Consider the following 24343-nt stretch of genomic DNA (forward strand, 5'->3'; position numbering starts at 1 on the left):
GTGTCTCCTTTTTTCTGTAATTCGGGGTTTCATCCTCGATTTTCTTCTGGTCAGGTGGAATCTTCGGATTGTCCTGGAGTGGATGCTGTGGTGGAGAGGTTGCATCAGATTTGGGGGCAGGTAGTGGACAATTTGAAGTTGTCCCAGGAGAAGACTCAGCTTTTTGCCAACCGCCGGCGTCGGGTTGGTCCTCGGCTTTGTGTTGGGGACTTGGTGTGGTTGTCTTCTCGTTTTGTCCCTATGAGGGTTTCTTCTCCTAAGTTTAAGCCTCGGTTCATCGGCCCGTACAAGATATTGGAGATTCTTAACCCTGTGTCCTTCCGTTTGGACCTCCCTGCATCTTTTTCTATTCATAATGTTTTTCATCGGTCATTGTTGCGCAGGTATGAGGTACCGGTTGTGCCTTCCGTTGAGCCTCCTGCTCCGGTGTTGGTTGAGGGCGAGTTGGAGTACGTTGTGGAAAAAATCTTGGACTCCCGTGTTTCCAGACGGAAACTCCAGTATCTGGTCAAATGGAAGGGATACGGTCAGGAGGATAATTCTTGGGTGACTGCCTCTGATGTTCATGCCTCCGATCTGGTCCGTGCCTTTCATAGGGCTCATCCTGATCGCCCTGGTGGTTCTGGTGAGGGTTCGGTGCCCCCTCCTTGAGGGGGGGGTACTGTTGTGAAATTGGATTTTGGGCTCCCCCGGTGGCCACTGGTGGAATTGAACTGGTGTGCATCATCCCCTCTGTTCACCTGTTTCCATCAGGATGTGGGAGTCGCTATTTAACCTTGCTCCTCTGTCACTTCCATGCCGGTCAACATTGTAATCAGAAGCCTTTCTGTGCATGTTCCTGCTGCTAGACAACTCCCAGCTAAGTTGGACTTTAGTCCTCGTTTGTTTTTGCATTTTGTTCCAGTTCACAGCTGTAGTTTCGTTTCTGTGTCTGGAAAGCTCTTGTGATCTGAAATTGCCACTCTGATGTTATGAGTTAATACTAGAGTCTTAAAGTAATTTCAGGATGGTATTTTGATAGGGTTTTCAGCTGACCATGAAAGTGCCCTTTCTGTCTTCCTGCTATCTAGTAAGCGGACCTCAATTTTGCTAAACCTATTTTCATACTACGTTTGTCATTTCATCTAAAATCACCGCCAATATATGTGGGGGCCTCTGTCTGCCTATCGGGGAAATTTCTCTAGAGGTGAGCCAGGACTATATTTTCCTCTGCCAGGATTAGTTAGTCCTCCGGCCGGCGCTGGGCGTCTAGGGATAAAAAACGTAGGCAACGCTACCCGGCTACTGTTAGTTGTGCGGCAGGTTTAGTTCATGGTCAGTTTAGTTTCCATCCTTCCAAGAGCTAGTACTTATGTTTGCTGGGCTATGTTCTCTTGCCATTGAGAACCATAACACTGATCATAAGAATCTGATATATCTGGATGCTGATTTGAATGCCCATCAAGCTAGGTGTGCACTGTTTTTTGTCCTGTTTCATTTCTCTGTAACATATATCCCTGGGACGAAGAATGTTAAAGCGGATGCTTTGTCTCGTAGTTTCTCTCCAATAAGTTAATACTGAGAAGAAGGAATGTATTTTGCAGAGAGGGGTGGTGGTGGCAGCATTGGGTTCTGAGTTGGAGAGTAGCATCCTAGAGGCCCAGAATGCTGCACCAACAAACACTCCGTATGGTAAATTATTTGTGCCTAGAGTCTTGCGGAGAGCCTTTTTTGCTGAATGCCATGAGTCTCGGTTAGCAGGTCTTCCAGGGATTTCGGAAACTAGAAAGTCGATCGGTCGAAGTTTCTGGTGGCCAGGGTGGCAAAGAGAAATCATCAAGTGGGTGCATCAGTGTACTATGTGTAGGTCGAAGGCCTCACATGCCTCGGCTGCAGGGTTGCTGTGCCCTTTGGAGGTTTCTAGTTCGCCATGGTCACATCTTGCTATGGATTTTATCACCGATCTGCCGGTCTCTGAAGGTTTTTCTGTCATCTGGGTTGTGGACCGGTTTAGTAAGATGTGTCATCTGGTCCCATTCAATAAATTACCCTGCGCCAAGACTCTAGGTAAGACATTTGTGAAAGAGATTGTCAGGCTCCATGGGGTTCCCACAGACATTGTCTCCAATAGAGGACCACAGTTTGTGGCTCGCTTAAGTAAGAGGTTTCAACTTCATGGGAATGAAACTTTGTATCATCCAGTTTCCTCAAAGCATATTCCATGTCTCCCTTGTGAATAAACTCCACAATCCCCATGCCATCCTTGTGTACATCAGAATAGCGGACATTTCCAGCTTTTCTCATATGATCTTTCAGATCCTGCCAACTTCCCAATTGGGGAAGTTCTGAGACGAGGATTCTGTATTCAGCTGGCTGGGATTGGGGTTTGTTCCTCCTGTGGGGCCCTCCATATCACCTCCCTGGTCTCTGGCTTGACCTGGGAAACACCACACGTAATCAACGAGAAACAAACTCGGATCCATTGAGTCCAAACACGGCGTCCTCCGCATCCCGCAGATCCTGGAAACTGATGAAGGCAAGCGGTGTGCCACCACCTCCCCCGCGATTCTTCAGCTCAATGTTACAGATCCACCCCTACCAAAAGAACAACTCCTCCAGCTCCTTCTCTCGCTTGAGGCACCAGGTCCCAATACAACCAACAACTCCAGAAATCAGGCTGTTTGGGATTGGGTATTTTATTCCAGAGTGCCACTGAATCCTTGATTTGGCAGGCAGTTCAATTCCTCTTGGTCAATCTCATTGTGTTACACAATGTTCTGCTTCTCTTAAAGGACCAATGTTGGTATCAAGTCCAACGGGTGTTGGTGGCCCTGTATTCAGTCTGTTGAAGCTGATACAATTCCTGTAGTTTCTGTTTCCTGTTGAGGATGTATATCTACTCCAGTCCACTTGTCAAAGCCGAGCTGGTGGGGTTGGACATAGTGGTGTCCGAAACATGGTGTGAGTGCCTCACCTATAGTTTGCTGGGTCTGTCTACATGCCTCCCTGGTTGTGGAGCCCTTGGTTGGTGCCTATGAACACCACTCCCCTGCAACTTCCCCTGATCCCCCAGCCTGACTAGTATCCAACTGCTGGCACCAAGTGTGGAGACATGAGAGTCAGTGGGTACTCTTGTCTGCTGGCCCGGCTGTCTTTAGAAAGACAGCATGGACCAGGGTTCATCCCACTGAAATCCCAAACTCCTTTCCTGTGGGCAGAATACTACTCAGACAACACATTATGAGGGTAAAACAGTGTGCCAATACTTTATTGAACCCCCAACAGACAATAACACATAGTACAGTCCACAGTACATAGTACAGTCTCACGTTTCCACTGACTCGCTGGGATTGGAGCAGCTGTGACTTCAGAGCTTCCAGGGCCGACTACCCCCACCAGTAACACCTTGCTTTTGGCAGGCACCCATAGAGAGGAGGTAACAACAAGCTTAAAAAGCTGACAGTTCATTGAGGTGTTCCAGGTGATCTGATTGTCCCAACCTGGCATCATTGAATGTCTCCATGGGGCCAGGTGACCGGATGGTCCCAACCCCGCTTCTCTGAACATCCCCATGGGTTTAGTGATGGTCAATGGATCAGATGTGTATTCCTCCAGCTGAGGCCATGGTCCCTATGCTGACTTCCTGTAGAGGGTCAAATTTGTATGTTGGAGTCATAATTCCCTGGCTGCTGTTCTGTGAGTGTCCCTGTAGAAGGATATTGGTTCCCTTTTTATACCCACATCTGTCCTTCTGGCCATCATCCACACATCAGAGGGAAGGTGAGATGAGGTCAACTTTCATTGTTCAAGTATTCAATCAATGCGCACAGTTTATTCCTCCATATTTGCAGGTCATCAAGATGCATGGATTGGTACAATGGGCAATCAACATATCAACAAACATTGTTAAATGAACCTGCATCCCTGTCCTCCAAGGATAGTAGGACAATAAGCTGCAAGGACTGACTCAATAGATACATTCAATAGACACATTTAAAAGCTAAATCCCATGCACCATTGAGTGTCCAGTGCAGACTTGATACAACCCTCCAATCTGTTGTAAAAACTGTGAACAACCCAAGAATCCAAGGCACCCCGTAGTATCCTTCAAAAGAGTTTTATTGGCCTTTTTCAAACTAAAAATAAGGTGCACATATAGTCATGACACAAAACAAATGCTATTTATAGTGAATCAGATGTGGACCCCTCCTTCTAGTTTCTCCTACTGCTCCCACCTCTGTAACCATAGTGACACTACCACCTTCTTCTTGGCCAAGATGTTTCTTACCTACAGGACATCCTCGGAGCAGAACAGAACAGATTTGGAAATAGGAACCTTACCTTGCTGAGTATCTTTTAGTCCATCAAGGATAGCCATCTCCTTGGAAGAAACAAAGATGGACTGGTACTCATCCTCCAGGTTGGTGGACAGTAGAGACCCGGAAGATGCCTCCACCTTGACATTGTCATCCTGCGACCACCTGTAACTACAAGATACCATCACTGGGTCGGTCTCACCCAGGAGCTGTCCTTCAGATGGGAGGTTTTCAGGAAACAGACCAATGGAACCATTGCTTGTTGGAGAGAGTGGCAAGACTGGCGACTTGTCACAGTTCCACCCCTCAGTTTGTCTGTGATGCAGTTACTGACAGCTTTGCCATCCAATCCGGCACAGGAGCATGCTGAACTGTCAGTGTGTTGATTGACAGCTCGACTATCCAATCTGTGACTGGGAGGCATTGGCTGTCTCCAAGTGTTCACTATCCCCGGTGATTGCCATGCTACTTAACTCAGCTTCTTCTCCCAGACCTCCTCTTGAGTTCTGTATGCTTGATCATTTTCTGCCTGGCCTTGGAGTTTGTTCTGACCATCTGAATGTTTAACCTCTTCTGCTGTGATCCGTTATCTTCCTAGTATTCTGATATCGGAACATTACCTGACTACGCTTTTGTCTCTTCCTTCTGTTTATGACATACTCTCCTGGCTTCTGACCTCAGACTCCTTGACCATTCTGACTCACAGCTTGGCCGTGAGAAGTGAAAGTGTTACACGACTCGGCTGGAAGCGTGGAACCAGACACCCCCTGTGACACGATGCTCCCCATCTAAGCAAATCACCAGCCTTCCAATCTAAGACTGGCTCATGAGCTCTCAGCCATGGAAGACCTTCAACGGATGACACTTTCAGTGGATTCAGCAGATATCGCACCAGAATTTGATACCAATCCAGAATAGCCTGTTGCACAAAATTTCCCGCCAAACCTTTGTCAAGAATGGCAGTCTCATTGAATTGGACTCCTCCACAGGACACAGAAACATTCACAGTCAAAGATGAAGAGTCTCCTTTCTCACCTAGGGCTAGGGAGGCTTCACCCACAGGTCCTAGGTTTAGAATTTTGTCATGAATAAAGCATTTTGTGCTCTTGCAGCCGAAGCATACTCCCTTGGCACAATCACTCTCTTGCTGCCGCTCATCCAGCGTAACTATCTAACCGCATGGGTTCCGCCAAGACAGCTGTTTCACAAAGCTAAGGAAAGAGCAGCTCTTGGAAAGATGGAGCCAGACACACCAGTTTTCTTTCATGAGTCACCTCTTTGGTCCACTCTTGAAACCGGAGGTCGATACAGATTGCAAGGGAGATTAATTAATCTAGGAAGGCTGGGATGTCACGTCCAGCCAACTCATCCTTGATCCTTCCTGATAATCCCTCCCAGAAGGCGGCTACCAATGCTTTATCATTCCATCCCAGTTCAGAAGACAAGGTGTGGTACTGGACAGTTTACCGCTGCAGACAACTCTCCCTGACCCAGTCTAAGCAGGAGAGATTCAGTGGAGGAAGCACGACCAGGTTCGTCAAAGACCTTATGGAAGGCCACCAGGAAGGCCTGTAGGTCCAAGGTCACAGGATCCCTTCTCTCCCAAAAGGAGTTAGTTCATGCAAGGGCTTCTCCTACAAGGTGGGACACCAGGAATTCCACTTTAAGTAAATGAGTAAGGAACTGATGGGCCAAAAGTTCATAGGGTAGGGTTCACTGGTTCAAGAATCTACAGCACTGTTTAGGGTCTCCGCTGAATCGTGGAGAAGCCAGATATTAGCTCCAGTGGTATAAGTAGTAGGAAGGGTAGACTTGCCAGCAGCTGTGGCAACTTGAACTGGAGCAAAAGAATGCATGTTGTCAGAGCATCCAAGCGAGTAGATACAGTTCTCAAATATGAAAAAAATAATTCTTGCTGGTCACACTGATAGGAGATTTCTTGGTACAGGTCCGAGACCTGGTGAATCTTGGGATCAGTGTGATCCATGGCCTGACAAAACTGTTACACCTAGAGGTGGCACATGTGGTTCGTGGATCCACTGTGCCACAGACCGGACTTACCCTTGAGGGACGTGACTAAGCAGCTACCATGGTGTTCAGTGGAGCCTCTAGTGGTGAGGTCAGGCTTGTGCAGCAGGTAGCTGCCAGGTACCACTCTAGAACAGAGTCCAGCAGTAACAGCTAACCCCAAGGGTCTAAGCTGTTTACTCAGGTTCCTAGACAGGGCAGGATGGCCACGAGGACAAGTTCAGAATGTGGGAATTGGACAGCCATTTGCTACTGGTTCAGACTGAGCAGTCTCCGGATATCAGACAGGATGGCCATAGGGACAGGTTCAGACTGTGCAGTCTCCGGATAGCAGCCAGGATTGCCACAAGGACAGGTTCAGAGTGTGCAGTCTCCGGATAGCAGCCAGGATTGCCACAAGGACAGGTTCAGAGTGTTTAGTTGAAACGGAGGGAAGAGAGGTAGTTGTGGCTGAGGGTGACATTAGGGTCCATCTCGGTCTGCTGTGGGTCCTTTCCTTTAAGTACCAGGTAATGACAGGCAGAGTTCAATTCCAGTTTCAACATAACATCTTTAGGCTACGTTCACATTTGCGTTGTGCGGTGCTGCGTCGGCGACGCAACGCACAACGCATGCAAAAACGCATGCAAAACGCAGCTTTTTGTGACGCATGCGTCCAATTTTGGCATGATTTTCGGCGCACAAAAAATGCAACATGCTGCGTCCTGTGCGCCCTGACGCTTGCGCCAAAAAAGACGCATGCGTCACAAAATGCAAGACAACGCATGTCCATGCGCCCCCATGTTAAATATAGGGGAGCATGACGCATGCGCCGCTATGCGTCGCCGAACCTGCGCCCGACGCAACGCAAATGTGAACGTAGCCTTACTCAGTCCGTTCAGTTCAGTCACAGAAACAGCACAGGTTCCTTACAGACCATCAACCTTTCGTTTCATGTAATGTGCCTCACTTCTCCAGGAATATTGCAGGGACGTACCGTCACCTTCGGTACTGCAGTTCCTGATTGGTCAGCCTAACTTGCTTCAGGAGTTCTCCGTCCTTTTCGCACTGGATAATTAGGATAGCTCCCATGAAATTAGCTGCTACCATCTTGATGATGCCCTGTATTCCTCCACCACCATTTGACTATCAGCCCATAGGCCCTGGACGGCTGGGCTCCTCAGCTTGAACGTTACGGGACACAACTGTCCTGTCCTGGCTCCCAGTTTTCTCTAACTCCCAGGAAGCTCTTTAACTTACTCTCATTTACCCCTCCAAACTATCTAGTTCCTATTCTGCCCCCCCTAGTGGACTAAAACTATATCTCACACTTTCCCTACATCTACACAATACAGGAATATATATATATATATATATATATATATATATATATATATATATATATATATATTGTAAGGTTTCTCTTACTGAGAGTGTTGGGGGACACTCACTTGGCCGCGATATTCAAGCACACGGGCACGGGTTTATAAAACAAAGCAGTCCATGCGGTTTATTAAGCGTCATAAACCGGGTTACGCACAGTTCATAACATGAAACACAACAGGCACCAACTGGTGATATTTACTTGCAGCTTCAAACACTTCAGTGTACGGCTTTGCCTTACGGCCACTAACACGCTGGTCCCCCCTTAACCAGTTCCCAAGGGAGACCACACAGTTCATAGAACTTCACAAGCACTACCGGCCTGTATGATACCTGACGGGAGCTCCGGCTCCACCTGCCGACTCTTCTAACAGCCTTTGGGTAAGCTGCCTAACGGGGATCACCAACTCTCCTGGTCAATACACAGTAGTCAGTCCAGACCTCTCCGAAGGACTCCAGCTTCCCCACACTCTGTTAACACTCTTCCGGGTAAGCTGCCTAACGGGGATCACCAACTTGCCTGGTTGGCACCCAGTAGTCAGTCCAGACCTCACTGAAGGACTCCAGCTTCCCCACACAGTAACAGTCCCTGGCCTCGCAGATCCCGGTCCTCACCTCGTGCTATTCAGGGATCCGATCCTCGTCGCAGGACCTCCCAACACCCAGGTAGCCAGGACCCTGCCTGGTGGCCTAGTCCGGGTATTCTTCAGGATGTCCTTCCCCAGCCGGGAACGTCCAATACCCAGGCCACCCGAAGCCAAGTCTCACGGTCTCAGGTGCTTGCAGGACCCTGGTCATTCCCAGAACAGTCCAGCACCGACCATCTCAGGTGCTTGCAGGACCCTGGTCATTCCCAGAACAGTCCAGCACCAACCATCTCAGGTGCTTGCAGGACCCTGGTCATTCCCAGAACAGTCCAGCACCAACCATCTCAGGTGCTTGCAGGACCCTGGTCATTCCCAGAACAGTCCAGCACCAACCATCTCAGGTGCTTGCAGGACCCTAGTCATTCCTAGGACGATCCAGCACCTTCATCTCAGGTTCCTCGGTTCCAGGTGCTCACAGGACCCTAGTCATTCCTAGGACGATCCAGCACCTTCATCGGTTAGGTCCATACACAGGTTCCACACAGGAACCACACAGGACCTACCGGACACACCTCTCAGCTCCACACACAGGGAGCTCACAACGAACCCTGACTCACACCCTGGTCACGTTACATACTAGTAACCACTCCCCTGGGTGGGAGTGTATGTGTGGCTAGTCTGACCCTCCCATCTCTCATGACTAGCCTAGTAAGTCACCCAAACTTAACTATACACATTACACAAACTCTTGAGGGACTACAGGTCCCAGCATAACCACAATACATCTGACTTACCACGCAGACTCCCTCTGCGACACATATCGGCCATTCATAACACTGCCGATTACAGGTTCACCACTATTACCACAACAGATACGCCTCCATGCATATCTCACAGAGCGCACAGAGCGCCCCCTAGCTGCCACAGGGGTCACTACACCACATATCCTCCCCCTCTGTTCACACCTGTAGGGTTGAACACCTGTCAAACACCTGGAATCTCAAGACAGGTCACACACATTTTTTGTCTCTAGTGCCCAATGCACACTACACGCTTCTACTGCCTTTTGAAGGCTTCATGCACACCCTCACCAGTACATGCATCTTGCGCCTCTTCGGGTACATCTATCATACACTTGACGAGTGGATTCTCACTTCCTTCAGGAACGGATGGCCCCTGTTTTGCCATCGACCTTTCTGACAAGACATCTGCCACAACCGGGTGACTATCTCGTTCGGCTCTTTTATATCTTCGGCGACGGGAGGAAGTTTTTCTCCTTATACCAGAGTCAGTCTTACTGCCCTCTTTACCGCCTTCGTCACCGTCTGATTGGGAGTCACCACCACCCGATCTGTCAACCAGGAACCAGCCGTCCCTTCCTAACCAGGTCACAACTTCTGGAATGGCTGCCCCCGCTATCATGACTTCAGTCTGTGGAGCCCTGTCGTTTCTCTGTGTCAGTACGTGTGTTAGCACAGGGTCATACTCCGCTCCAGCGCCTATTACTGGCCATGACCTGTCATAGTCACCACCCAGAGTACGAAGATCCCGCAAGTCCCTCTCTGTCTGGGTGTCAGCTCCACTTATTTTTTCCACCAGACCACTACCAGTCGCATTGTGGCACACTTCAGGTGGCATGTCCGTAAGTTGGGCACGTTTATCATTTCCTTTAGTCACGCCCACCTTAGGACTGTCAACTCTAGGGGGCGCATCCTCACTAATACTACCACCCTTCCACATAACATCCACAAACACTTCACCCGTTTTCCACCAGTCCCACAGTGTCACCAAATCTTGTCCTTTAACCATAGGACACGGCCAGCTCGGGACTACAATCACCTCATGGTATGTGGAAACATCAGCGGCGGTAACGGAGAGAGTGGCTGCCTGAAGACATTTAGTGTCCCCAGGTAATACAGAACTTCCTGGCAGGGTTCTCAGAAAAGACGCTTCTCTCCCCGGGTCTGACAACCCCAGCACACGCTCTCCACTCAGCCGAACAGGACACAGACGTGGCTCCTCACTCATTGCCACCCCTTTTTTGGCTCCGCCCCCTATTTGGACAAGTGCTCCGCTTTTTGACACTACCCCTGTTCGGGATTCAGCCCCCCTTCGGGATTCCACCCCTTTTTGGGCCATTACCCCTATTCGGGTTACCGCCCCTTTTTGGGTCTCCGCCCCCTTTTGGGCAACCATCCCCGTTTGGGCCACCGCTCACTATTAGGGATACTCCCCTCCCTGGGATACACCCCGTGGACTCCCCCACGGCACTCAGGCCCCAGTTCACACAGTACACCCCAATGTCTCTGGGCTTGTACTGGCACTTTAAGAGTCTACCCAAAAAGAGAAAAAATATATATTTTTTTTTTTTTTCCTCTATGTCACTTCACCAGCTCCTGCTGGTACCGCCACAGCTCACGCTGCAGTCACACATAACCGGCACCTCCAGGTGCTGCCAACCACAAGTCACTGCAGCTCCGCCTGCTGTGGAACCTCTCGCTGCAACCACGGCTACTCTCCACACGGCTCTACCGCTGCCGCTTGTCACCTTCGTGACCCCGCCGAGTCACAGCAGACGCTTGTCACCTTCGTAACCCCGCCGAGTTACCGCTAGACGCTTGTCACCTTCGTGGCTCTGCCACAGCAATTAACTCCACGTGTGCTAGCGGGATTGTTGCCAAAATTCTCCACCAATTGTAAGGTTTCTTTTACTGAGAGTGTTGGGGGACACTCACTTGGCCGCGATATTCAAGCACACGGGCACGGGTTTATAAAACAAAGCAGTCCATGCGGTTTATTAAGCCTCATAAACCGGGTTACGCACAGTTCATAACATGAAACACAACAGGCACCAACTGGTGATATTTACTTGCAGCTTCAAACACTTCAGTGTACGGCTTTGCCTTACGGCCACTAACACGCTGGTCCCCCCTTAACCAGTTCCCAAGGGAGACCACACAGTTCATAGAACTTCACAAGCACTACCGGCCTGTACGATACCTGACGGGAGCTCCGGCTCCACCTGCCGACTCTTCTAACAGCCTTTGGGTAAGCTGCCTAACGGGGATCACCAACTCGCCTGGTCAATACACAGTAGTCAGTCCAGACCTCTCCGAAGGACTCCAGCTTCCCCACACTCTGTTAACACTCTTCCGGGTAAGCTGCCTAACGGGGATCACCAACTTGCCTGGTCGGCACCCAGTAGTCAGTCCAGACCTCACCGAAGGACTCCAGCTTCCCCACACAGTAACAGTCCCTGGCCCCGCAGATCCCGGTCCTCACCTCGTGCTATTCAGGGATCCGATCCTCGTCGCAGGACCTCCCAACACCCAGGTAGCCAGGACCCTGCCTGGTGGCCTAGTCCGGGTATTCTTCAGGATGTCCTTCCCCAGCCGGGAACGTCCAATACCCAGGCCACCCGAAGCCAAGTCTCACGGTCTCAGGTGCTTGCAGGACCCTGGTCATTCCCAGAACAGTCCAGCACCGACCATCTCAGGTGCTTGCAGGACCCTGGTCATTCCCAGAACAGTCCAGCACCAACCATCTCAGGTGCTTGCAGGACCCTGGTCATTCCCAGAACAGTCCAGCACCAACCATCTCAGGTGCTTGCAGGACCCTGGTCATTCCCAGAACAGTCCAGCACCAACCATCTCAGGTGCTTGCAGGACCCTAGTCATTCCTAGGACGATCCAGCACCTTCATCTCAGGTTCCTCGGTTCCAGGTGCTCACAGGACCCTAGTCATTCCTAGGACGATCCAGCACCTTCATCGGTCAGGTCCATACACAGGTACCACACAGGACCTACCGGACACACCTCTCAGCTCCACACACAGGGAGCTCACAACGAACCCTAACTCACACCCTGGTCACGTTACATACTGGTAACCACTCCCCTGGGTGGGAGTGTATGTGTGGCTAGTCTGACCCTCCCATCTCCCATGACTAGCCTAGTAAGTCACCCAAACTTAACTATACACATTACACAAACTCTTGAGGGACTACAGGTCCCAGCATAACCACAATACATCTGACTTACCACGCAGACTCCCTCTGCGACACATATCGGCCATTCATAACACTGCCGATTACAGGTTCACCACTATTACCACAACAGATACGCCTCCATGCATATCTCACAGAGCGCACAGAGCGCCCCCTAGCTGCCACAGGGGTCACTACACCACAATATATATGGTAAGTGCAACCACAGCCCCTATATGGATAAAAGCAAGGTGAGACACCAGACAGGAGATATATATAAAAAACGCCTTTATTAATTTATAATTGGCAAACAAACGTATATTTAAAATACATATAAGAAGTACACAGACGGACCAAAATAATATATACTTATACAACAATATATAATTGATATATAGAAAAAATGGCTGACCTCACCCGTGATACCTACAAGATAGAGGGTGTGACTCCCACCCCATATATAATTCTAAAAGCCATATATATATAAAACCGATGCAATCCGAATTAAAACCACGTGAAAAAAAGATATATAAAGGCACCACTATTTGGATAGTGCTTCTAGTGATTCACTAATGTGAATACTCAGCCACATGGACCAAGAGTGTAAGATACAAAGGATATATGGTCAATACGAAATCAGTGTATCGTGCAAACACTAGTGTACACTCCACATTGCAAACCCATGTGCAAAAAAATATATATATATAAAAAAATATTTAAGATATAAAATATGTGTGCAAAGCAACCCAAACAAAAGTAGAAAAATAAATAAGTACAAAAAATCCTCAAGTAAAAAAAGTGCACAAGTGCTATATTGCCACTAGGTGAGAACAATTTGCACGGTATGGTGCTATATAACATCTATATGGCAAGGCTATATGGATAACTATTACTGACCCAATATTGGGCCAAAAGCATATTAAGAGGTCACTGAGGATCGCATAAGGCAAATGCCGCCGCGGTCCGAACAATCACTCTGTAATAACAATGAAGGGAGCACACTATACCTCAAATAATGACTTAAATCAGCGAGGTCAGCCCGGTCCTCATGTTCTCACCTAGTGGCAATATAGCACTTGTGCACTTTTTTTACTTGAGGATTTTTTGTACTTATTTATTTTTCTACTTTTGTTTGGGTTGCTTTGCACACATATTTTATATCTTAAATATTTTTTTATATATATATATATATTTTTTTGCACATGGGTTTGCAATGTGGAGTGTACACTAGTGTTTGCACGATACACTGATTTCGTATTGACCATATATCCTTTGTATCTTACACTCTTGGTCCATGTGGCTGAGTATTCACATTAGTGAATCACTAGAAGCACTATCCAAATAGTGGTGCCTTTATATATCTTTTTTTCACGTGGTTTTAATTCGGATTGCATCGGTTTTATATATATATATGGCTTTTAGAATTATATATGGGGTGGGAGTCACACCCTCTATCTTGTAGGTATTACGGGTGAGGTCAGCCATTTTTTCTATATATCAATTATATATTGTTGTATAAGTATATATTATTTTGGTCCGTCTGTGTACTTCTTATATGTATTTTAAATATACGTTTGTTTGCCAATTATAAATTAATAAAGGCGTTTTTTATATATATCTCCTGTCTGGTGTCTCACCTTGCTTTTATCCATATAGGGGCTGTGGTTGCACTTACCTGGTAACTAGTGGGTCTCCACTAATTTTCCACAGCGCACTGGTTGTTCTTACAGTGAAATGTGTATTTGATATATATTCTTGTCATACTTACTGCATATATAAATGAATACCATTGTGTTCTGTGGGTCTGCTTAACCACAATATATATATACACTCACCGGCCACTTTATTAGGTACACCATGCTAGTAACGGGTTGGACCCCTTTTGCCTTCAGAACTGCCTCAATTCTTCGTGGCATAGATTCAACAAGGTGCTGGAAGCATTCCTCAGAGATTTTGGTCCATATTGACATGATGGCATCACACAGTTGCCGCAGATTTGTCGGCTGCACATCCCAAAGATGCTCCATACAAGGCAGGATGGATCCATGCTTTCATGTTGTTTACGCCAAATTCTGACCCTACCATCCGAATGTCGCAGCAGAAATCGAGACTCATCAGACCAAGCAACGTTTTTCCAATCTTCTACTGTCCAATTTCGATGAGCTTGTACAAATTGTAGCCTCCGTTTCCTGTTCTTAGCTGAAAGGAGTGGTACCCGGTGTGGTCTTCTGCTGCTGTAGCCCATCTGCCTCAAAGTTCGACGCACTGTGCGTTCAGAGATGCTCTTAGGCCTACCTTGGTTGTAACGGGTGGCGATTTGAGTCACTGTTGCCTTTCTATCAGCTCGAACCAGTCTGCCCATTCTCCTCTGACCTCTGGCATCAACAAGGCATTTCCGCCCACAGAACTGCCGCTCACTGGATTTTTTTTCTTTTTCGGACCATTCTCTGTAAACCCTAGAGATGGTTGTGCGTGAAAATCCCAGTAGATCAGCAGTTTCTGAAATACTCAGACCAGCCCTTCTGGCACCAACAACCATGCCACGTTCAAAGGCACTCAAATCACCTTTCTTCCCCATACTGATGCTCGGTTTGAACTGCAGGAGATTGTCTTGACCATGTCTACATGCCTAAATGCACTGAGTTGCCGCCATGTGATTGGCTGATTAGAAATTAAGTGTTAACAAGAAGTTGGACAGGTGGACCTAATAAAGTGGCCGGTGAGTGTATATATGTATTACATTTCACATTATAATAGCATTATAAGACACATGAGGTATATCAGCTTTTACAGGAACATAGGGAAACATAACACATGAAACATACTGTTTTTGTCAGGCATAGTTACACTCCAGGGACATACTGTATGCAAGGAGTGCAGGGCATTGAACTGAACCCATACCCCTTACATAGTCTCCGGATAGCAGACAGGACGACCACAAGGACAGGTTCAGAGTATGTCGTTTCTGCATAGCAGACGGAATGGCCACAGGGACAGTTTCAGACTGTGCAGTCTCCGGATAGCAGACGGCATGGTCACAGGGACAAGTTTGCATTGTGCCGGCAGGACGACAACAGGGACAGGTTAAACACACTTGTCTCTGGAAACCATTCAGGTGTCACCAATGTGGTTTCAGGGTATGGACAATGCCGAAGCAGACACAGGAACAAGGACTAACTATACTGGACTAAAAGGACACAGGGCACGGGAACATTAACAGACTAGGGATGAGGACCTGGCAACATACAGTTGCACACACTAATCACCTAACATAACTATAGGGGTTGCTTAGGCACCTCCCAATTGGGGAGAGTGCCTTTTATACAAGACGCTTCCTAGCTATTTACCTGGGAGACACCTTGCAGGTATTCACAGTAAGTAAATGCCTCCCATCTGTCAGCTGGGGACATTTCACTATGTACGTGAGCTTCTAAAAGAAGTGAAGCGTGCGCATGCACATACTAGATGCACTGCCGGGAACTGCGGCACACTCACAGACCAGGAATCAGGAGCATGCTGAGGACCACATTGGAGCCGGGATGGCGAGTAAGCCTGCATCCTTGCATGGAGGGAGAAGAACACACCGTGCATGGGCGCCGACAATAGCGTTACAATGTACATCTTGTTTTTGGCTTGAAAAAGACCCTGAGTGGCCAAAGCGTTGCACGTCCATTTTTTAATGTGTTGTAGTGCAACAATAGTGCAGCGCTATCCACACTATGCAGTGATGAGGCAAAGTTCAAAACAAAATTTGTTTAATGTCCAAATTCACACAGTGCACAGCACACGGTATCCTCTGGATCGCATCTGGGAAACACAACAGTCCATAGGTGCGTCCGGTTGGCAAGGGTGACTGCACCACCGAAGCATGCTGCTGGGTGCCAGGAGTTCACTCTACAGGCCTCTGTGTTCCCTCACACAGGCTGAGCTTTTGCAGAGCCGTATGCTCTGCTAGTTGCAAACTCCATACTGACACACCCAACCGTCTGCTGCAGGGTTTTTTATAAAAGAACTTGTAGTCCATTTCAAAAATAAAAGCTCTGAGCAGGTTTTCTTATATCTGCCCTGGACACATAGTATGTCCAAGACCAATACTCACTTTTATTTTGCATTGCAATTACAGCTACGCCTGTGACTGCAATGCACTCCCATGGCCTCAGTACGCCTCTGTGTGCATCCTGGGGGAACACACAGCAACCCTCACATGTAACACCAGTCACTGCCTCACAGTGTGTATTGGTGCCAATAAAACTCTTTTGAAGGATACAACTCGGTGCCTTGGATTCTTGGATTGATTTAGTAGGTAAAGCACAGCCATTCAAAAATGATCAAACATCAATTCATTCTACAAGAGTCAACGTTTAGACTCATGTGAACAATAACTCATGTCCCTGGGTCTACTGAAATGATATGTCTCGCATAATACTAAGACTAAATGCTGTGTCATCACAGTCGCCATCAAACCAAGGATACACAATGACACCAGGGATATAACCTGCGAATACACAAAAGGTAGCAAGACACAATCACCATCACACTGGGAACAACAGACAGAAACACGTTGGAAGATGTAGTTTCAAGTGAATAATCTTTGTCTTTAGAACTTACCGAGATTCTTGGCAACTTTTGCATTTTTCCTTGAATCCAGAAGCCCAAATCCGACACTTTTCTTCTCTAGAACCTGCGCTGATAACTGTAAGAGAAATGACATTCTTGAGCCTCACATCCTGAGAGAGGGGTGAACTGTGCCAGGACTCCGAGTCTGTAATCACAGGAACCATATACTAGCCATGTCACCCGCTGCAGGGTACGGGCAGCCATCCAGGACACAGAGCAGCTGACGCTGAGCGGAGATGCCAGGCATTGCACAATGTAATGGGGTCTCTTGGGGATTAAATGTCTGATATCTGATTCCCCTGTTAATTAGGATGGTAAATGATCCTGTCAGATTGGTGGGCAGTGTCGGGGGAGGCACAAAATATATCAACATGAATGAGCAGTGTGACAAATGGTGGTAGTAGTGCTGCAAGTATAGCGGTGATACACCGGGGTCCTCTTCAACAATATTGCTCCTGGTGTATAACATCGGGCTCTTTTCTCCCCCTTACCTCCCCCTGGTGTTTACATTGGCCCCTCCCTCCAGCTGAATAACATCGGTCCATTCGACCCCCCAGTGTATAACATCAGCTCATTCACCCCCGATGTATAACATCCAGACCCTCACCCCCGGTATACAATATTGGCTAATTCGCCCCCCCCCCCCCAGTATATAACATCACCCCTTCACTCCCCGATGTATAATGCAGCGCCCCAGAGTCCTGGTCATTGCAGTAATGTCGCTCTGCCGCTAAGGGGAGTGATGTTACGTCTGATTGCACTAAAGGAGTTCACCTGATCAGGTACACTCACACTACACTTCACACTCCGGCCACCAGGGGGGGTGATTCTATCTAGTAGGCCACTCCTCACACTCTGGTAAAACTGGGGGTTGGACAGGAAGACAGAGAGAAGTAACTGGGAAGAGCTAGCGAGAGGACCTGTCAGGGATGGGATCCTGACAGATTCCTAAGACAAGACAAGAAGCGAGGTTTATGGTGCCGAGTGAGAAAAGCAGGAATACAGCAAAGAGGCAATAGAATACCAGAAGGAGTCGTGCTGTAAGATAGAGGCAACATCTTTTTGAGGCGCAAACAGTCGGTGGCCGGAACGCCGAGAAAGTAAGAGAATTTAAGCAATACTTCAAACCACGGCAGGACAGCCAATTATAGGTTGGCTGTCTCACTTAAACACCTAAGCAGACAACGGAGGCAGCTGCGGGAGAGGGGCGACTCTAGAGTCCCAGAATAACTCCAGGCCTACCCCGTCATACGGGTGCGTCCTGCCATATCATCTGGGGGACGGAGAGGACGAGCATCAGAGACAGACAGAAGCAGTTGTGAGGACTATCCCGGGGTGCTCAGCAGGGAAGAACTACAACACATGGCGCTAGAAGGTAGACACTGATTCCCACCTGTGAAGGGGACTCCTGACGTGCCTTCGGACCGGCCGGTCTCAGACAGCCCGGTTAACAGTGCCCTGGATTGGACACCTGAAGCCTTCAGTAAAGAGGTAAAGAGACTGCAACCTGGTGTCCTCGTTATTAACTGCGACCGGCACTACACCGCACCACCACCACCATCCACATCTATTATTGTACGCCCCCCCCAGCAGGGTCACGGACCGGGTCTAGCCACCGTGACAACCCCAGAGCAGAGACTCAGAGGCCCAGTACCGGGTACCCCTCGGCCCTGCGGCAGTGGGGGCGCTACAACTTGGCGTCACGAACAGGATTTACTTAAGCCTGAAGAATCAGGTCATGTGTGCCTTGGAACTGTGATTTATTGTGCTTGGACTGTGACTTATTGCAAAGACTGTGCATTACTATTGCCGCCCAGAGTTCCCGCCACAATTCGCCATCGCCGCGCACGGAGGGAGGAGCCTTAGTTTCGTGGGCGGAACTGGTCAAAAGAAGCGCGGAACGAGAAAGCGCGGAAGGTGCCAATCCCAGAAGAGGAACTCCGACCTCCAGCAGGTTAGTGGGAGGAAGGGACAGCCATGTCCGAGTCGGGAGGAGAGGAGGTGGCGGCCGCAGCTGTGGACGCAGGGGCAGCTTTGGTCCCCGCAGCGGGTGAAGCCGCGGCCCTAATACCACCACTGGCAGCCCCGGAGCCCGCTGCCCCCATCAGCCAGTTGGACACTGCCGCTACCACAAAGGCCATAATGCCCTTCTCTATGCCATACCTGCCCGGAGCGGCCTGGCTCCCACGATACTTCGGGGAGTCGCATACCTTCGCTGACTTTAAAGAAGGGATCTGCAGCCTGCTCGATTTCTATCCCCTGACAGAGCCTCAGAAGGTCCATCTGATAACCGGCCAACTCTTTGGAGCGGCTCTGAGAGAAATGAAGTCCTGGCCCGCCGCGGATAAGGGAACAGCACAGCAGGTTTTTGCAAAGCTTAAAGCCACCTTCGATACCCGTACAGCTACAGAAATTAAATTGACTTTCTATGGATGCAACCAGAGACCGCAGGATAGCTTACGGGACTATGCCCTTAATCTCCAGAAGGCGATGCGGGCCATTAAGCAGAGTGACCCCGGCAGCATGCAGGATGAGGATAAAATCCTGAAGGAGCGGTTCATTGAGGGCCTCCTGTGCAGTCACCAACGGAGCTAATTGCACTTCCTGGCCATGCAAAATCCAGACTTGACTTTTGCGCAATTCAAGGATAAAGCTATCCAGGCATTGCAGGAGCGACAGCCTAGCCGTGCAGCACCTCCCAGGCGTCCCGCTCTCACATACCACCAGGAGGTGGCGTCGGATGTCCCATTCGCCGCCGAGGCCGATGCCCAGAGCCTAGAAGACGACTCCCCTGCAGGACTCCGCCTCCAGATGCAGGAGCTGACCAAGAGCGTTGCTGCCCTGGCCCGGACGGTGCAGTCCCTACAGGAGGCCCCCAAGGAGAAGATCCAGCTGGCCTCCCGACCGGAGGATGTTCCTTGGATGCAACAGAGGAGGACTCCGCCGACCAGAGGCCGGGCCGACGATCGCTTCCATCAGGATGGACGACCCATCTGCCGCCGCTGTCATCAGGTGGGCCACCTTGCAAGGTACTGTCCTTTAAACGAGCAACCCCTGGGGCAAAGGGCCAACCCCCAGGAGTAGGACGGTCAGGCCCACAGCATTGGAGAGCCAAATACATTGGAGGGCGACCAGTTCTTCCTGTAGTGGTTGACGGCATCCCCCTGAATGCTTTGCTGGACTCCGGTTCTCAGGTGACGACTATGCCTTACGTACTCTATAAACGGTATTGGGAGGACACCGATATTACTCGTGGCCCCGATGACGATTTCACCATCATAGCCAGTAATGGTCAGCCATTGCCCCAAGTGGGGTATAAAGAGGCCACCATCAAAGTGGGGCGGGTGGAATTGAAAGCCCAAGGAATTGTAATTGTTGATATTGACCGCCGAGAATGTAACCCCATGATGACTATCGGTACTAATGTTATAGAAAATTGTCTTGCAGAAGTTATTGTTTTGTTGCAACAGGTAGCAGAAACCGCTGGCCACAGTGAACAACGTGCCCTGCAAAAAGAAATCAGAGCTCTGATGCAGAGACAGCAGGTAGAGCTGAATGGTGGTGAGATTGGTCGTGTCACTGTGAGTGATTCAAACCCCATCGCGGTACCCCCCAGGAGCGAGATGTTAATATGGTGTCGGGCAGCCATAGGCCTCAGGGGTAAAGACTACCAGGCCTTGGTAGAACCCGTGTATTCGGATAATAGGCCTACTATCCTGACAGCTCGGGGGGTGGTTGACGTCCGCCAGGGGAGGGTGCCCGTACGTGTCCTCAGTTGTGGGGAGGAAGAGGTCCACCTCACCAAGTATGCCATGCTCGCCAAACTGTTCGCTGTCAATAATAATGTGATACAGACACCTGAACCCTTGGTCCCGTCAAACGTGGCGGAGGACAACGGTTCTGCAGGGCACTCGAAAGATTGGTGTCGGGAATTGCATGTGGGCACTGACTCTACCCCACCCCATCAAAAACAAGGGGCTTACAGGGTGGTTCACGAGTACGAGCAGGTATTCAGCAAACACCCCTTAGATTTTGGGCAGGTGAAAGGGATCCAACATCACATCCCCACGGGAGATCACCGACCCATAAAAGAGAGATACCGCCCTGTACACCCAGCCCATTACCAGTGTGCCAAGGACATGTTGCGAGAAATGAAGGAGGCTGGGGTGGTGAGAGACAGTTGTAGCCCCTGGGCAGCTCCATTAGTCCTTGTTAAAAAGAAGGATGGTACAATGAGGATGTGTGTTGATTACAGGCAGTTGAATCGCATTACACATAAGGACGCATACCCACTGCCCAGGATAGAGGAGTCTCTGGCTGCCTTAAAATCTGCTAACTACTTCTCTACCTTAGATCTCACCAGTGGGTACTGGCAGGTTCCCGTGGCGGAGGCGGACAAAGAGAAGACGGCCTTCACGACACCGATGGGTCTCTGCGAATTCAACTACATGCCCTTTGGATTGTGCAATGCCCCGGGGACGTTCCAGAGGATGATGGAGTGCTGTCTGGGGCACAAGAACTTTGAAACCGTACTGCTGTATTTGGATGATGTCATTGTCTTCTCCAAGACCTACGAAGACCATTTGAAACACCTGGCTGAGGTGTTTGAAGCCCTGTCCAACTTTGGCTTAAAGGTGAAGCCGTCCAAATGTCATCTGCTGAAACCTAAGGTGCAGTACCTGGGCCATGTGGTGAGCGCTGAAGGAGTGGCCCCAGACCCCGACAAGGTCACGGTGATCCAGGATTGGCCGAAGCCCAGCAACCTCCACGAAGTCCGGCAATTCCTCGGGCTGGTAGGCTATCACCGGAGGTTCATTAAGGACTTCACCAAGAAGGCCGCGCCCTTGCAAGACCTGTTGGTGGGCCAATCAAAGAAGACCAAGGGGAAGGACACCCCATTTGATTGGAACGAGGGGCTGGAAGGATCCTTCACTTGCTTGAAGTCGGCACTGACGGGAGAAGAGGTACTGGCCTACCCCGAATACGACCAACCGTTTGTGCTGTACACGGACGCCAGCAATGTAGGATTGGGAGCCGTGCTGTCCCAGGTCCAGAAGGGCAAGGAGAGGGTCATCGCTTACGCCAGCAGGAAACTTCGTCCCACGGAAAGGAACCCTGACAACTACAGTTCCTTTAAGCTGGAATTCCTTGCCATCGTCTGGGCCGTGACAGAGAGGTTCAAACACTACCTGGCCTCAGCGAAATTCACTGTCTTCACGGATAACAATCCGTTAACACATCTGGACACCGCCAAGCTCGGGGCCTTGGAACAGCGATGGATGGCCCGGCTGTCCAACTACAACTTCACCATCAAGTACTGGGCAGGACACAAGAATGCAAATGCTGATGCCTTGTCTCGAATGCCCAATTTGCCGGAAGCAGAGGAAGACCCGGAGGCACTTGAAGAGGTGGAGCTACCTGCATTCCATCGCCCTAAAGCTACTCAGAACTCCCATCATGTGAGGAACAGGCACAAAAACCAACCGGGTGCCACGCTGAACCCCCTGCCCCACCACGGGTGGGCGGAAACCCAGGATGGTGACCCCGCGGTCCGTCGGGTGAAAGAGCTCTTGACGCAGGCAGGGTTGCATCCCGGCCCAGATGATCCACAGGAGACCCAACAGCTGTGGCGGGGGAGAAGCAAACTGTTTATCCATGATGGCAAGCTGTGCCGGAGGAGCATCGACCCACGTACTCATGAATTGGTGTGGCAGATAGTGGTACCGAGGCGGGATGCACCCATGGTTCTGGGAGCCTACCACGATGGAGCCGGACACTTCGGATGGAGGAAGCTAGAGAGGCTGCTCCGAGGGAGGTTCTATTGGATTGGCATGAAGAGAGCCATTGAGAAGTGGTGTCAGGAGTGCGGTCCGTGTAGCCTACGCCGGAAGGACCGTGACAGCCAACGGGCTCCCCTGCGGCCTATCATCACCAAACGACCGCTCGAACTGGTCGCGCTGGATCATGTGAAGCTTACACCTAGCCGGTCAGGCTATATCTACGCTCTTACCATCGTAGATCACTACTCCAGATTTTTGGTGGTTGTACCTGTCAAGGATCTAACGGCCAGGACTGCCGCCAAGGCCTTCCAGCAGTACTTTTGTAGGCCCCATGGCTACCCAGAGAAGGTACTGACCGATCAGGGACCAGCCTTCGAAGCAGAAGTGTTCCAAGAATTCTGCCAACTGTACGGGTGTAAGAAGATCAGAACCACACCGTACCATCCTCAAACCAATGGGATGTGCGAAAAGATGAACCAAGTGGTGATTGACTTATTGAAGACCTTGCCCGTAGAGGAACGGAACCTGTGGCCGACAAAGTTGCCTGACTTGGTGGATATATACAATCACATCCCAGTAAATTCTACCAACTGCACTCCAGCGTACCTGATGCGAGGAAGGTCTAGCCAGTTACCCGTTGATCTGGACATGGGGGTCCTAGTCCCTGAAGATACCTCACCGGATGCAGATTGGGATGTAGAGAGGCAGCAAAGGTACCGCAAAGTACAGGAGTGCGTAGAAAGAAGTCTCGCCCAGGCTAGGCAAAAACAAGAAAGGGACTACAACCAGCACGCTCCTGCGATTCCCCTGTCACCTGGTGAGCAAGTACTCAAACGAAAGAGGAGACTATACAAGCTCGATGACCAATGGGAAGCGGAACCGTATACCATCCTGCCATCTGATTTCGACAACACAAAGGTCTGTCTCATCAGCAAGGACGGAGGGGAGACCTTGACAGCGATATCCAGGGATCACCTTAAGATCTGCCCTGATAAATTGAGAGAGGGGGAAACGGCTCCAGGAATCTCCCCGCCTGTGGAAGAGGAGAAGATGATCCACACTGTCCTTGGTGATTTTCCCCAGTCCTGGACTCAGAAAAATCAGGCCATCGTGGTACCTGATCTAATGTTCCAACAGCCGGACCCACCAGAAACAATGGTGGTACCAGATCATCCGGTCACGCAGCCTCAGCAAGCTCAGCAGATCCGACCTGAAGATGCCATGCCAACTGTTGAACCGGCAAGTCCTCCCTCTGCTATCGGCGAATCTGTCGTACCCACTGTTGGTAACAGCAGCCCTGAGAGCTCTAGCCTGCCAGTGCTACCCAGACTCACTAGAAGTGTAGCCAGAAGACAGTGCACTACACCAGCGGTAGCAAGCATAGCGGGCCCTGTTAGGCCAGTAGCAACCCCTGCGCTGCGAAGGTCTATGCGCAGCACTCAGAATCAAACTCCCCTCCGCTATAAAACGTGGAGGTATTAATGAGGGCTGCTATTTAGTTGAAAATGTTTGTGTGCATATTTTCTGTTACAGGTTTTAAAAATGGACAACGGAGTAATGGACAGTGAATTGCTCCAAAAACTTCTAAAAGGGGACCCCTTTGTTTACCCGGGGTCCCCGTTGTTTTAACCACTGAACTGAGAGTCATAAACTGTGCATGACCTAACTTTTGCAACGTTCAAGAAGTCCTCA

General features: G+C 49.7%; 1 protein-coding gene across 1 annotated transcript in view; it reads right to left on the reverse strand.

The window, feature by feature from the left end:
• CASQ2 (calsequestrin 2) overlaps positions 1–24343 on the reverse strand; it is a 107471-nt gene that overhangs the window by 46014 nt on the left and 37114 nt on the right. Inside the window, exon 2 of the mRNA XM_077293554.1 lies at positions 16863–16947. Within this exon, the coding sequence (XP_077149669.1) occupies positions 16863–16947 (85 nt within the window). The remainder of the gene's footprint in view (positions 1–16862; positions 16948–24343) is intronic.

This window comes from Ranitomeya variabilis, chromosome 3, assembly GCF_051348905.1.
Source record: "Ranitomeya variabilis isolate aRanVar5 chromosome 3, aRanVar5.hap1, whole genome shotgun sequence".
Taxonomy (NCBI): Eukaryota; Metazoa; Chordata; class Amphibia; order Anura; family Dendrobatidae; genus Ranitomeya; species Ranitomeya variabilis.